This window comes from Sipha flava, unplaced genomic scaffold (assembly GCF_003268045.1).
Source record: "Sipha flava isolate LNK unplaced genomic scaffold, YSA_version1 249_pilon_pilon, whole genome shotgun sequence".
Taxonomy (NCBI): domain Eukaryota; kingdom Metazoa; phylum Arthropoda; class Insecta; order Hemiptera; family Aphididae; genus Sipha; species Sipha flava.
In genome coordinates, this window is record NW_020272898.1 from 1,279,851 (window position 1) to 1,292,750 (window position 12,900).

The following is a 12,900-nucleotide window of genomic DNA, read 5'->3' on the forward strand; positions in this document are numbered from 1 at the left end:
TTTTTTATTTTGTGATATGTAAAGTATTCATTTTTAATAATGTTAATATCTTAAATGTGAAATGTATTACCAAAGCAAGGTTTGTTTAGTAAATAAAATATAATATTCTGTTGAAAACCATGTATTATATTTTTGTCTTCCATATTCCACAATTTAAATGTTTTATTTAAAATTATATATCTATAAAATATCAATAATAATTAACAATATTTATAATAATTGAATAATAAGAATGTTATTAATAATTATTCAGCCACAAAAAATTTTTTTCGCTCATCCATCAAATAGTTTGCTTATTCAAACATTGTAAATTCTAAATAAATTGCAACATTTTAACGATTATATATTTATATTATGTAACTTACAATATTATTCTATAAATAGGTTAAAATTAACCTCATGTTTGTCCACCATGAATAATGTTAATTTTTGCTTTCCCCTTTCATTATAAGTAACTCATATTCCAAAGAAAGGCCTTGTTAGCTTATATAAATATCATATTTAAATTTCCCATAAGAAGATAAGAAGTACTTAAGTCCTAAAAAAAGATTAAGTATGGCTCAAAACTAATATGAAAAATAAAATTTATTAACATATGTGTACAAGAATTATAATTAATGTATATAATTTATAAATTTCTGTGTTATCTATTACAATACTATATTTTAAAATTAATGTAATTATTCGTTTATTATAAGTATTTAAAAAATGTTTAGTATAAATTTAAAATAAAATTTATACATAAAATATAATTGATTAGTTTTTAACTGTGAGAAATAGGTAGAACAAAGTATAATTCACTAATTAAAATTTGAAATTTAATTAAAATGGTGAATGTGGAATTGTGCTCATTTCTTGAGCTTGTTTTTTTATTTTAATAAATTTTTGCTTTATGTTCTCAATTGATTTTCTAGATATACATACACGTTTGATTTCATCTTCTTTAATTTGATTTACAGAACCAATTTTTCCATCTATTTTATCTGGTTGATTTTTAAGAGTAGCATTTGTTGTCTTATCAACCTGAACATTAAAAACATGTTAATTAATTTTATGAATAGTAAACATGCATAAAAATATGACATATATCAATAAATACATATACATATCAAAAGCTAGGATTTTTTTTGAAAATAATTTGAAGTTCAAAAGTATACCATAGTAAGATGATTATTGTAAACAGAATACTAAATTGGAAAATGTTATGGCATTTTGTTCAGAATTTAATAATTGTATTCCTTATTTTTGTGATAATATAAACCCATAGATATATACCAATAAGTAAGATATTTAGAATGCATGTTTTACCTTAGTAATCAACTACATGTTAAATTTTATTTGGTAGATGGGTAAAAAGGTTTCTGTTAAAAATATGAAATTATTTTTACTAGTTATATCAGAAATATTAGTTATCAATGAAATTATTGAAGTAACAAAAGTTTACAAAAATAAAATCTCATTAATATATAAAAAAATAAATAAAAACAAATAGTTTATATAAAAAATAAATAAATGTTCTAATCTGGATTATTATTAAATTTATAAAGTACGACTGGTTTCGAATTAAAAATTCAAAATCAGGTATAAAAATTAAATCGTGTCTTTGATTATTGACTTTGTATATACCTGATGATGAATATTTAATTTGAAACCGGTTATATTTTATAAATATAATACTCCAATCTAAACATTTATACATTTATTTGTTTATTAACTTTTATACATAAACTATTTGTTTATTTATTTATACATATTAATTTACTTTTTTTATATTGATTGTATATTAATTTACAAGTTATAACTATTTAATAAATTTTGATTTTAATTTAATTTTTTTATTATTTTATAAAAGTCTCATTATTGACATCGGTTCAAAGATATTTGATTTTCTTGTAGGTAATAAGTGAGATTAGAGATAAATTATATAATTATGAAACCCTCAAAAGAAAATTAATATCCAAATTCTGAATACAAAAATTAATTTAATTGAACCAGAAAAATGAATTAACAAATCATAAGTCAATATATTATGCTTGGATTTTTCTTTAATTTAAGAATTCTTAAAATTAAAGAAATACCATTGTAAAACAGAATTTTATCATGTATACACTTAAAATCATATCCAATACAATTTGAAATTTGCAGTTTAGTATTACTGGAATATAGAATGCTTAAAATTAGGTAAATTTAGAAGAAACATTTTCAAAGAATATTTTTCAGAATATTTCAGAATGATAACTAGTTAATACCAACTGTAATACAGAATGTGAATTTTCTAAATTTAATTTAATTAAAGAGAGCTTAGGAAGTATTATAATCCAAAAATGGTTAAACCAGCAGGAAAATTATAATTTCCTAAAAATAGCTCAAAAAAAAAAAATTTTTTAAAAATTATATCATCTATAATAAATGGTGATTTAAATAAACATTCAGTGAAAATTTAAAGTCTACAATTTTTATTTTTACAACTGTTTAAAATCTATAAGCACCAAATTTTGGCATTTTTTTTTTTACAATAATTCGTTAGATTCTGTAACTATTCAGAAAACGGTTGAGAAATTCATAAAATGATTCCTCATAGTATCATTAAGGTAAGATTTCCTAACAGATATTTAATATGATAGTGATGATCAAAGCAATTATTCTTGAATCAAGTACACATATATGGTATAATACATTATATACTATTACATTCTTTGTTTAAAAATGACCCTTATCAATATTTATTATTTTTATGACAACTATTTTAGTTTTATAAATTAAATTTACTTTTTAATTTTTTTTAACTACAAAAAATATTAATTTATACAAATGTTATAAGTAGGTATACAACTAAATAATAGGAAAGAATATTTTGAAATTATATTATATACAATAAAGTAACAGAAATTCATATAAAATTAACTTGCGAATAAAATATAAAATTTAATAACTATTAATAAATTGTGTTAAATAAATAATAATATTACAATTTAAGTATTTAAAGAGTCCAGAAATATTTTGAGCCCTAGGACCTCATGTAACCTTAAGGTGGCACTGCATCTACTTACTATGAGATAAGATAATATTCTAAAATATATTTTTTAAATAATTTATAATTCAACATTTATAATATTTACCAAAGATTTATCATGGTCATTACTATGGTGTAATGTAACATTCTTAGTCCAATTTGATTCATTGAATGAGGATGAATGTTCATTTTCTTCAACAATTATCTGTAGAATTTGAAACATATTAAATTTATTATAAATATTAGCAGAAAATATAATAATTTACAAAATCATTTTCAAGTAATTTGTAAAAGATAACATTTTTTTAAAAGAGAAAATTAACTAAATTGTTTACCTCAACTTCATTTTGATTTGACAGTGTAGCAGTATATATATCTTTAATGTCATCTAAAGATAATTCCTGGTAAGTATATGGTTTATTACTACAATGTAATATAGTTGATTGACTTGATTTTTTGTAATATTCTAATTTAATTGACTTTGGACTTTCAACTAAATCTGTTTTTAGGACAATTGGAGGAATTTTTTCATAAACAGATCGTACTCTTGGATCAATATTATCAAAACTTTTTTTCTAAATAATAATAAAATGACTTTGATAAATAATCTAACAAATACTCATGAAAATCAAAAAAATGTATCGTTATTATAACAAAACATTTGATCAAATTAAAGTAATTTGCTACATCAAAGGTTCTTAGACTTTTGAAATATAAGCCTTGTTGATCCCTGTCAAAAAATGTTTCCAAATTATGGACTTCATTACTACATTACATTTTCTTTCAATATTTTACACTTATAAATTGCATGTAAATCATGTATATATCCATTGATAACTTATGGACCCCAAGGAATTAATCACAAATTCATACCCCCCCAAGATATTGCAGATCAAGTTAAGAACCGTTGTTCTATACAATAAAATAATATTGATTGTAATTTTTATAATATAAAAAAAAAAGTGACTCATGATAAAATATATAACAAATATAAATATATTGGTACAAATATAAACTTACTAGTGAATATTTCTACATCTAATTTATGATTTTCAATTTCTAAATTCTCAATCACATTATTTTGTTGTTGTAAAAGTATTTTATAACATTGCATCATTTCTGACATTTCTACAACAGATTTTTGTACTTCAAGTATATTGTCATCAATAGTTTGTTCATCATTTATCTGTTCACACCAACTTATATGATCCTTTAAAGAACTTTTAATGATAGTAAGCAACTTAACGAGGTCTATATTTCCATAATTTCCTATTATTTCGTCTTTATCCTAATAATGTCAAAATATATATCATTTATAAACACAACATAAATTCTTAAGACTTACATTATAAGTTATATTTATCAAATTGGCATTGCAATTTTTTGGAGTTTTGGAAATTATATCAGCTAATTTTGCACACTTCATAGCAATTAAATTATTTTGATTAAATTTATCATATAAATAGATATATTTTTTTTTTAGTTCAGCAACTTCGTTTTCTTTAGATAAACAAATTATAATCAATTAATTAATCAGTAATAACTAATATTTTTTCAATTATTTTACCATAAGAAAATATGAACATAGGATTTAAATATATGATACTTATAAGATAATATTTATAAAATCATTTATGTACCTGTTGCTTCAGAGTGCTCAATATTTAGTAATTCTAATTTCAAATCTTTAATACGTTGTTTACTATCTAGAATAATTTCTTTATATTTCCTAAAATTGTTCATACAATATAAAATAAATAATTATTTATAAATTATTATTACTTACAAAGATAATTCGGCCATATTTTTTAGATTGTAATCAATTCTAGACACTATTTCATTTGCTTCATTAAAATTACTTTTTGATATTCCATCAAACATTGATATTTTTTTATCAATATATTCATCATCAACATATGTTGGTGCATTTAAAACATCAATGCCTAAAAAATAATGATTATAAAATAAAAACTAATATTTGATTATTAGAGAATACCTATTCAAAATATCAAACAATCAAACTAATTAGGTATGAATATGTAGTGTCACAGAATATATATAATATATATAGCATACATTTTGTGATAGTAATTTTACTTAAGAATATAAAATTTTTTCCTTCATTGAAATAGATTTACTAAAATTTTAGATAGATACAATGTATTTACCTTTTTTTCTTTAGCTCGCAATACTTGATAAACAAGCAAAACTGATACATAAAAAATATAAATACTGGTCCACCAGGATTTGCTAATAATGAAGAATTTACTTTTGCGACAACATTTGAAGACTTTTCATATACAAATTCTTTTAGTCCCTATACAACAATAATATATAATTATATAATAAATAATACAATAAAAAAATTATGATTTCTATTTAAATTTAACTAATCATATATAAATATAATGATAATCTGTATTTTTTATCTATAAAAACAAAAACTCATAGAAATTTTACTAATTATCATTAAAAATAAATCCAAATTTTCTATATTTATTCCATACAAATAATTCTGACAAATTATTGGGAAAAAAAATCTCTTTATTTAGAATAAAAAAATAATCAACATTTATTTGATTTTAATGGGTAGGGTGGATCAGTGACGGATTTAAGAGGAACCTGTTTTTACCCATTATCCAAACACAGGTTAATAATCTAAATCAATTTTAGTTGTAAACTAAATTTTATGAGTAATTTTGGACCTAAATTTATAGTTCTAAATTCAATTATATTATGATACATATATATAGTCAAGAATTTAAATATAAATTCTAAAGGAAGATAAGAGAGTTGTCTCAGGGTTCCTAAATTAAATACTACTAATAATCAAAACTGTTACTAATACAAATATATGTAATATTCAATGATTTAAGTAAAAAGTTAAAAATGATAAATGATAAAAATTGTTAAAATTAAAATAAAAATATATACATATAAGATAGAAAGCTATTATTATTTAATCATCTAACGAAACATACATTTTTTTTTTCCATTTATATTTAATATCTATCTTAAAGAAATCATAATTATTATTATTAAGGTAGTATATTTCAGGATTATATTGAAGTTTTTTAAAAAACTCATTTAATCAACAAAAACATGATTTATATGATTTTAAAAAACCTAAAAAAAAATATATTATGACAGCAATTTTACATACACATGCATTGACATTTATATAAAATCAGAAACTATAAAAGATTTTTTTGTTAAACAGCATTTAGGTACATACAATAGTGTTAATAATTCAAATTTACTAAAATACATGTTTTTTTCATATAGAAATATTTTGATTTTATATATAGGCACTTAAATTACTCTAATGTACCATATATCTACTAGGTACTCTTATTCTAATACTAATATGTACTAATAATAATAATAAGGGGTCTTACTTTTTTAAGTGAATACAAACATGCGTGAATAAATAAATGCTAAAATACATGAACACATATCAGAGTTGTAATTATGTGAATATAGGCATTTGTTAATTACATGAACAATTGTAATTGGTGGGAAAATGTATATTAATTACTATTTATATGATTATAAAGAAATACGATTAACTTAAAATTAAGTTGTTTTTTGATTAAAAATGTTAATATGCTGACTTTTTTGTTCCAAAAGAGTAAATTATTAGTTTAATAATATTTAATGTAATTAAAGTTATGTAGCAAATAAATTATTTTGTTTATTACTAATTTTGTATATTTATTATAAATTGTTACCTATCACATTAATTATTTATTTATATATTGTCAAAAATATTATCTTATGTTGCTCTATATATTTATTAGGTTTTCTAAAATAAAACATTAATCGTTATTATTATATAATCTAGTTATACTTTATGTTACTGATTATTAAAATAATCTAATCTATATCTGTGATACAAGTAAAACCAATTTTTTTTTTTACGAATGAAAAAATAAAAATCTAAGTAAGTTAAATCACAAATACATGTGAATAATATTATAAGTTCACAGAAAATTTTAAGCAACTGGTCTAGGAATCCCAGATTTATTTTTAAAAAAAAACAAGGCATTTTAAATCATACCTATACTTGTAATTTACATTGGTGTTAAATTGTGGAGGGGAGAATTGTTAGCAATTAACATATTAAAAAATGAAAAATGTAATGATGGTTAAACAAATTCTTTGTAAACATTTGGTAGCTTAGATTACTTTTGGCCTCAATGTAACATTTAATATTATTCAGTTACTAAATATACTATAAAATAAAGTTAAACAAAATATTTATTACTTGAAACAAATATAAATTATATAAATTATAATTACAATTAAAAACAAATATTTAGATGACTTTCCTATGGTAAATTTATTTATTACAAAATATATTAAGGTGATTAATAATAAAAAAAAACATAAAAGATTATTCTAATTTGTTTTTCAGATTTTTTTTTATAATCAAATATTTTTAACTATAATTTGATTTAAATATTATAGTTTATCAATAATTTAAAATTTAAAAAACTAAATGACATGAAAAAATTTAATTTTTAAAATAAGGTACATATGAGACGGATTATCTAAAATACGGGACAAAATTATTATTTTTAAACTTGTGTCAGGACACCAGGACATTTCATTCAAATATGAGACGTATTGGATCCCTATACTGGTCTAAATTGAATCTTAATTTCACGTGAATATAACACTTTAAATAAGGAACACTAATAATAATGCAAACTATTATAATAATATAAGTTTTCTATAATATATAAATATATATTGTTTTAATCATTTTGCCCCTCCCCTCAAAAGAAAATAATAGATCTCCCACTGGGTAAGATTAAGATATAATGATATAGTAGCAATATTTTGAGTATAGATCACCTTTAATTGAATTTAGAAAAAAAATATAAGAGAGGACTAAAGTACTTGGCACTTAGTCAAATTATAAAAAGAAAATGTCATGTATTTTTTATTTCAGGACTTTATTTAATTTACAATGATCATAAGAGATATTATATAATAATTTCTACACAAACAAAATCACCCTATGATTTGATATTAATACTTGAACTGATAAATCAAATAAGTTATTTTTTTGTGGTTTAAATTTTTCACAATTTATATATGTTAATATTAATAAATATATTATTTCAGGAAATAACAACTTACATTAATTATGAGTGTGGCAGCGTTACGAAATTCAGCAGCATCTTTAAAAGATGATATTGGCCAGGGTAGAGTTTTTAAGCAATTTGGATCTGTTAGTGGAAGTAAATGATATAATACTTGTTCCATTCCTTCTTTATTTGGTTTGTTAAAAATTTTCTAAAATGACACATAGTTTATTAACAAAGATGTTTCAAATATTTGAAAATAAGAAAAAAAACTGCTAAATATTTTTGTTAATTAGATGAAGAATATTAAACATAATTACTCACATTTGTAAGATGTTTATTTAATGTTGGAGGAATAGCTTTTTGATTCAGCATAAATATACCTCGAATATGATGATTAATTCTCGCCTCCATTATGTTACATCTAATTACCAAACATTATTAAGTAACAATATAAATATTAATTTATATTGTTATTGCAATATAAATTATATTTAATTGGTTTTGCACTGGATACAAATTGTTATACGTAAATACTTACTAAATGTAGAAAAAGATGAAAAATATATAGAACCAATAAAATACTACATACAAATTATAATATGAATGTGTGGTATATGAAAACTTAAGAGCTATGGATAAAAGATATTAGAAGGTCAATTCTAGTCTACAAACACCGTTAAAATTGATAAGCGTTGAAAAGTCCCGCCATTTAACCCTTTCATTGCTACTGTCGAGTTGGGGGCAGTTGTCCGAAAAATGATAAGGACTGGAATCGAAAGACAACGGCATAAAATGTGTTGCCAACATAAAATTTCTAAAAATTATAATATAAAACTATTTATTTGTTTAAGAAGTTATACTGTTGCGTTTAAATGATAATTATTATATTTTTCGATAATAATTACATTCAATTTAAACTATACTACGGTTCACATTTTATGACCAACCAATCCATGAGTATTTAGCATAGACATAAAGACACAGATATATTATATTATAGTGCATATTTTAGTGCCTAATTTAATATCTGAAATTTCCTATTTGAAGATGCAATTAATTTCAATTAATTTATTTAAATTTAAATAATGTTAAGGATTTTTTTTTTTTTTTTACACGCGTTTTAGTACCTATTTATTTATATGCTAATTTTTAATTATTGTGTTAATTAGTTACATATAAAATAAACAGGTATCAATTATATGAAATAATTTATAATAATATATTTAAATAATACATTTTAAAATACTTATTTTTTTTTTGTACACACGTAAAACTAATACGTAATATTATATACTATTTACATACTAGCACATAGATAATTATAAAATGTATGAAAAAACATATATATTTGAAGAAAGGTTTATATACAATAAAATATTAAGCTAGATATTTATAAAATGGCGTAGAGATAGTGGCGCTCCCATCGCCCAGTGTACCCTCAGTACACTGCAGTAGCCGTACCCTGACCTTAAGTGGTTGGGGCAGTCTGGTCCTCCAGGTTGGGGGTTGAGCGCAGGGCTAACAACCCTGCCTTGTAAAAATGCTTTGTTCAGGATCCTAAGAACAAGCCTCGGACTAGATTTAATGGAAAAAGACATGGAAACGGAAACACGGAACTTACTTTTGGAACTTGGAACGTACGAACTCTTTACAAACCCGGTGCTGCACAAAGTATGATTAAAGAAGTAGAGAAATATGGTCTAGGAATAGTAGCTCTGCAGGAAATAAGATGGAAGGAAGCAGGAAGTATAGACATGGGCAATATGACAATCCTTTTCGGGGGGTGTGATGAAAGAGGACAATATGGAGTTTGTTTTGCGGTACGTAAGAACATAGTACCAACGATAAAAGATTTTAGAATAATTAACCCAAGACTGGCGTTACTAAAAATAGAGACTAAATGGTTCGATATCGTATTCATTAACGTACATGCACCCATGGAGGACAAATCACAACAAGAAAAAGAAGATTTTTATACTGAGATAGAACAACTACTAGAAGGGATTAGTAATAGCAAAATAAAAATTATACTAGGAGACATGAACGCCAAAATAGGGAAAGAGAGATCATATAGATCATATAGACCAACTATTGGTACCCACAGTTTACACGACATGACAATGGCACAAAACTTGTGGATATGGCCATAGGGAAAGGTCTTAAAGTCAAGAGTACAATGTTCCCGCATAAGAACATACATAAAGGGACGTGGGTGTCACCTGATGGTAGGCACGTAAACCAAATAGATCATATATTAATAATTGAGAGATTTGCCAATAACATAACGGACGTAAGAACATACAAAGGAGCTGACTGCGACTCAGACCATTTCCTAGTGGCTAGAAACCTTAGGGTTAAGCTAAAAACAATGAGTAGGAATATGAAATCGGAAATTGTCAGGTATGATGTAGAGAAACTCAGGGATAGTAGGAAAGCTAGAGAATTTCAAGAGAACATACAGAAAATGGCGCAAGAATTAAACTCAAACCCCGAAACAGTAGATGAGCAATGGAAAATAATTAAACACACCCTTGGAAATGTGTCGGAGAAAGTTTTAGGGAAAGCCCATAGAACGAAGAAACCCTGGTTTAATGCTATCTGCCAAGAAGCCCTGGAAAGAAGGAAAATAGCAAGAGAAAGATGGCTAAATGATACTAACAATCAGGAGGAAGAAAGAATCTTTAGAGTTAAAAGGAAAGAAGTACTTAACATTTTGAGGTGTGAAAAGAGAAAGTATGTTCAAAATTTAATGAGGGAGGCAGAACAGGATTATAGGTCACACAATACACGGCAGTTATATCACAAGGTAAATAGTTTTAAAGGCGGATATAGAAGACAAGAAAAATTTCTGAAAAAGGACGATGGAAGCCTAGTGACGAATCAGGAAAAAATAATGGAGAAATGGGCAGAGTACTTCGAAAAGCTACTCAATTGTGAATCACCAGTTGATAAATTTATATATGGACACAACGAACCCAATGATGATCCCTGCCCACCCCATCAAAGGAAGAAATCGAACAACAGATCAAAAGGCTCAAAAATCACAAGTCACCCGGGGAAGATGACCTTCAAGGGGAAATTTTAAAGCATGCGGACAGCTCCATGATAGAAAGTATATACTTGTTGATAAAAGAAGTGTGGGAGACGGAAATTTTACCGAAAGACTGGGGAGTAGCATACATATGCCCAATACACAAAAAAGGCGACAAGCAAGTCTGTAGTAACTATAGAGGAATAGCTTTGCTAGATACAACATATAAGGTATCACCATATTGCATCCTGGATAGAATCAAACCTTTGGCCGAATAAGTGATGGGAGACTATCAATGTCGATTCAGGCAAAATAGGTCAACGACAGATCAGGCAGTTATTCCAGAAAAGCTGGGAATATAATAAGGAACTCCATGTTATCTTCGTTGATTTTCAAAAGGCGTATGACAGTATAGATAGAACTAGCATAACCGAAATTCTGAAACATTTTCATTTCCCAAGGAAAATAGTACAATTAGTGGAAGCTAGTATAAGACAAACTAAAGTCAAAGTCAAAGTAGGAAACGCGACATCGAGGATGGTGGAGGTAAGAACCGGACTTAGACAGGGGGATACCTTGTCGCCAGTACTCTTTAATTTAGTATTAGAGAAGGTGGTCCGAGAAATAAATATTGGAAGAGATGAAGGAGTAAGAATGGATAGAACTTGCTTCAGTCTGCTCGCCTATGCAGACGATATAGTCTTGCTAGAAGAAGACGAACAAAAAGTGGTAGGTTTATGCGGCAGGTTAATAGAATCGGCAAAGAAGATAGGGCTACATCTCAACATAGAGAAAACGCAGTACATGAAAGTTAGTAGGGAACTAGATAACCTTCAGGAAACCGAAAACATAACAGTTGGCCAGTACGAGTTCAAAAGAGTAGAAGATTTTAAATACCTGGGCATGATTGTAACGCAGAAGAATGAATGTCAAATTGAAATTCAACAAAAAATAAAAATGGGAAATAAATGCTTCTATGTACTAGGCAAACTACTAAGCTCGAAAGTCATGTCAAAAGAGGTTAAAACTCAACTGTATTTGACAATCATACGACCAATAGTCATGTATGGTTCACAATGTTGGACGTTACGAAAGACTGAGGAGGAAAGATTAGCAGTTTTTGAGAGGAAGGTACTTCGTAAAATATATGGACCTATATATGATCAAGAGCTTCAAGGATGGAGAAAAAGACATAATCAAGAACTGACGGAGCTGTTCAATAGACCAAATATTATAAACGAGATCAAACGGAGTAAGTTGGAATGGGCAGGACACGCAGTTAGGAAGCAAGATTCAATGGTTCAAAGGGTACTTCAACAAAACCCAAAGAGAAAAAGACCACTGGGTAGACCAAGGCTACGCTGGGAAGATGGAATTAAAAAAGATTTCCTAAGTGCTGGCGGAGCGGAATGTGATCACAGGGACTGGAAAGAAGTAGCGGAGAATAGAGAAGAATGGGAAAAGATTTGTTCTATGGCAAGATGGTCTCAAAGGCCTTAATGAAAAAAAAAAAAAAAAAAAAAGATATTTATAAACATACAAGATATATTACATAGATTTATAACAATGGATATTAAGAAGAATTGCGAGAACAAAAAAGCATTACCCTTCTCTAATTACATTGATTTTCTAAAATAATACATGTCAAAGTTTTAACCCGAAAACATATCCATGATTTAATGTTATACATAATTATATGTTACCAAAGTTTAAAATTTGGTCCATTTTTGTAGAAAATAAATATAAATAAAATAAAAAGT

General features: G+C 25.4%; 2 protein-coding genes across 2 annotated transcripts; one reads left to right on the forward strand and one right to left on the reverse strand.

Annotated features, from left to right (window-relative positions):
• Window positions 1-731: 731 nt before the first annotated feature.
• On the reverse strand, window positions 732-8,850 carry LOC112684364. The gene is made up of 11 exons (XM_025555857.1): window positions 8,648-8,850; window positions 8,431-8,530; window positions 8,162-8,317; window positions 5,185-5,330; window positions 4,800-4,958; window positions 4,654-4,742; window positions 4,359-4,513; window positions 4,034-4,301; window positions 3,349-3,587; window positions 3,120-3,218; window positions 732-1,023 (listed from the first exon to the last, which is right to left on the reverse strand). The coding sequence occupies exons 2-11, from the start codon at window positions 8,518-8,520 to the stop codon at window positions 823-825; spliced, it is 1,602 nt and encodes a 533-aa protein (XP_025411642.1). The 5' UTR covers window positions 8,521-8,530; window positions 8,648-8,850; the 3' UTR covers window positions 732-822.
• Window positions 8,851-9,782: 932 nt separating this feature from the next.
• On the forward strand, window positions 9,783-10,259 carry LOC112684444 (craniofacial development protein 2-like). The gene has a single exon (XM_025555980.1). It carries the CDS (start codon window positions 9,783-9,785, stop codon window positions 10,257-10,259), a length of 477 nt encoding a protein of 158 aa, XP_025411765.1.
• The last annotated feature ends 2,641 nt before the right edge of the window (window positions 10,260-12,900 follow it).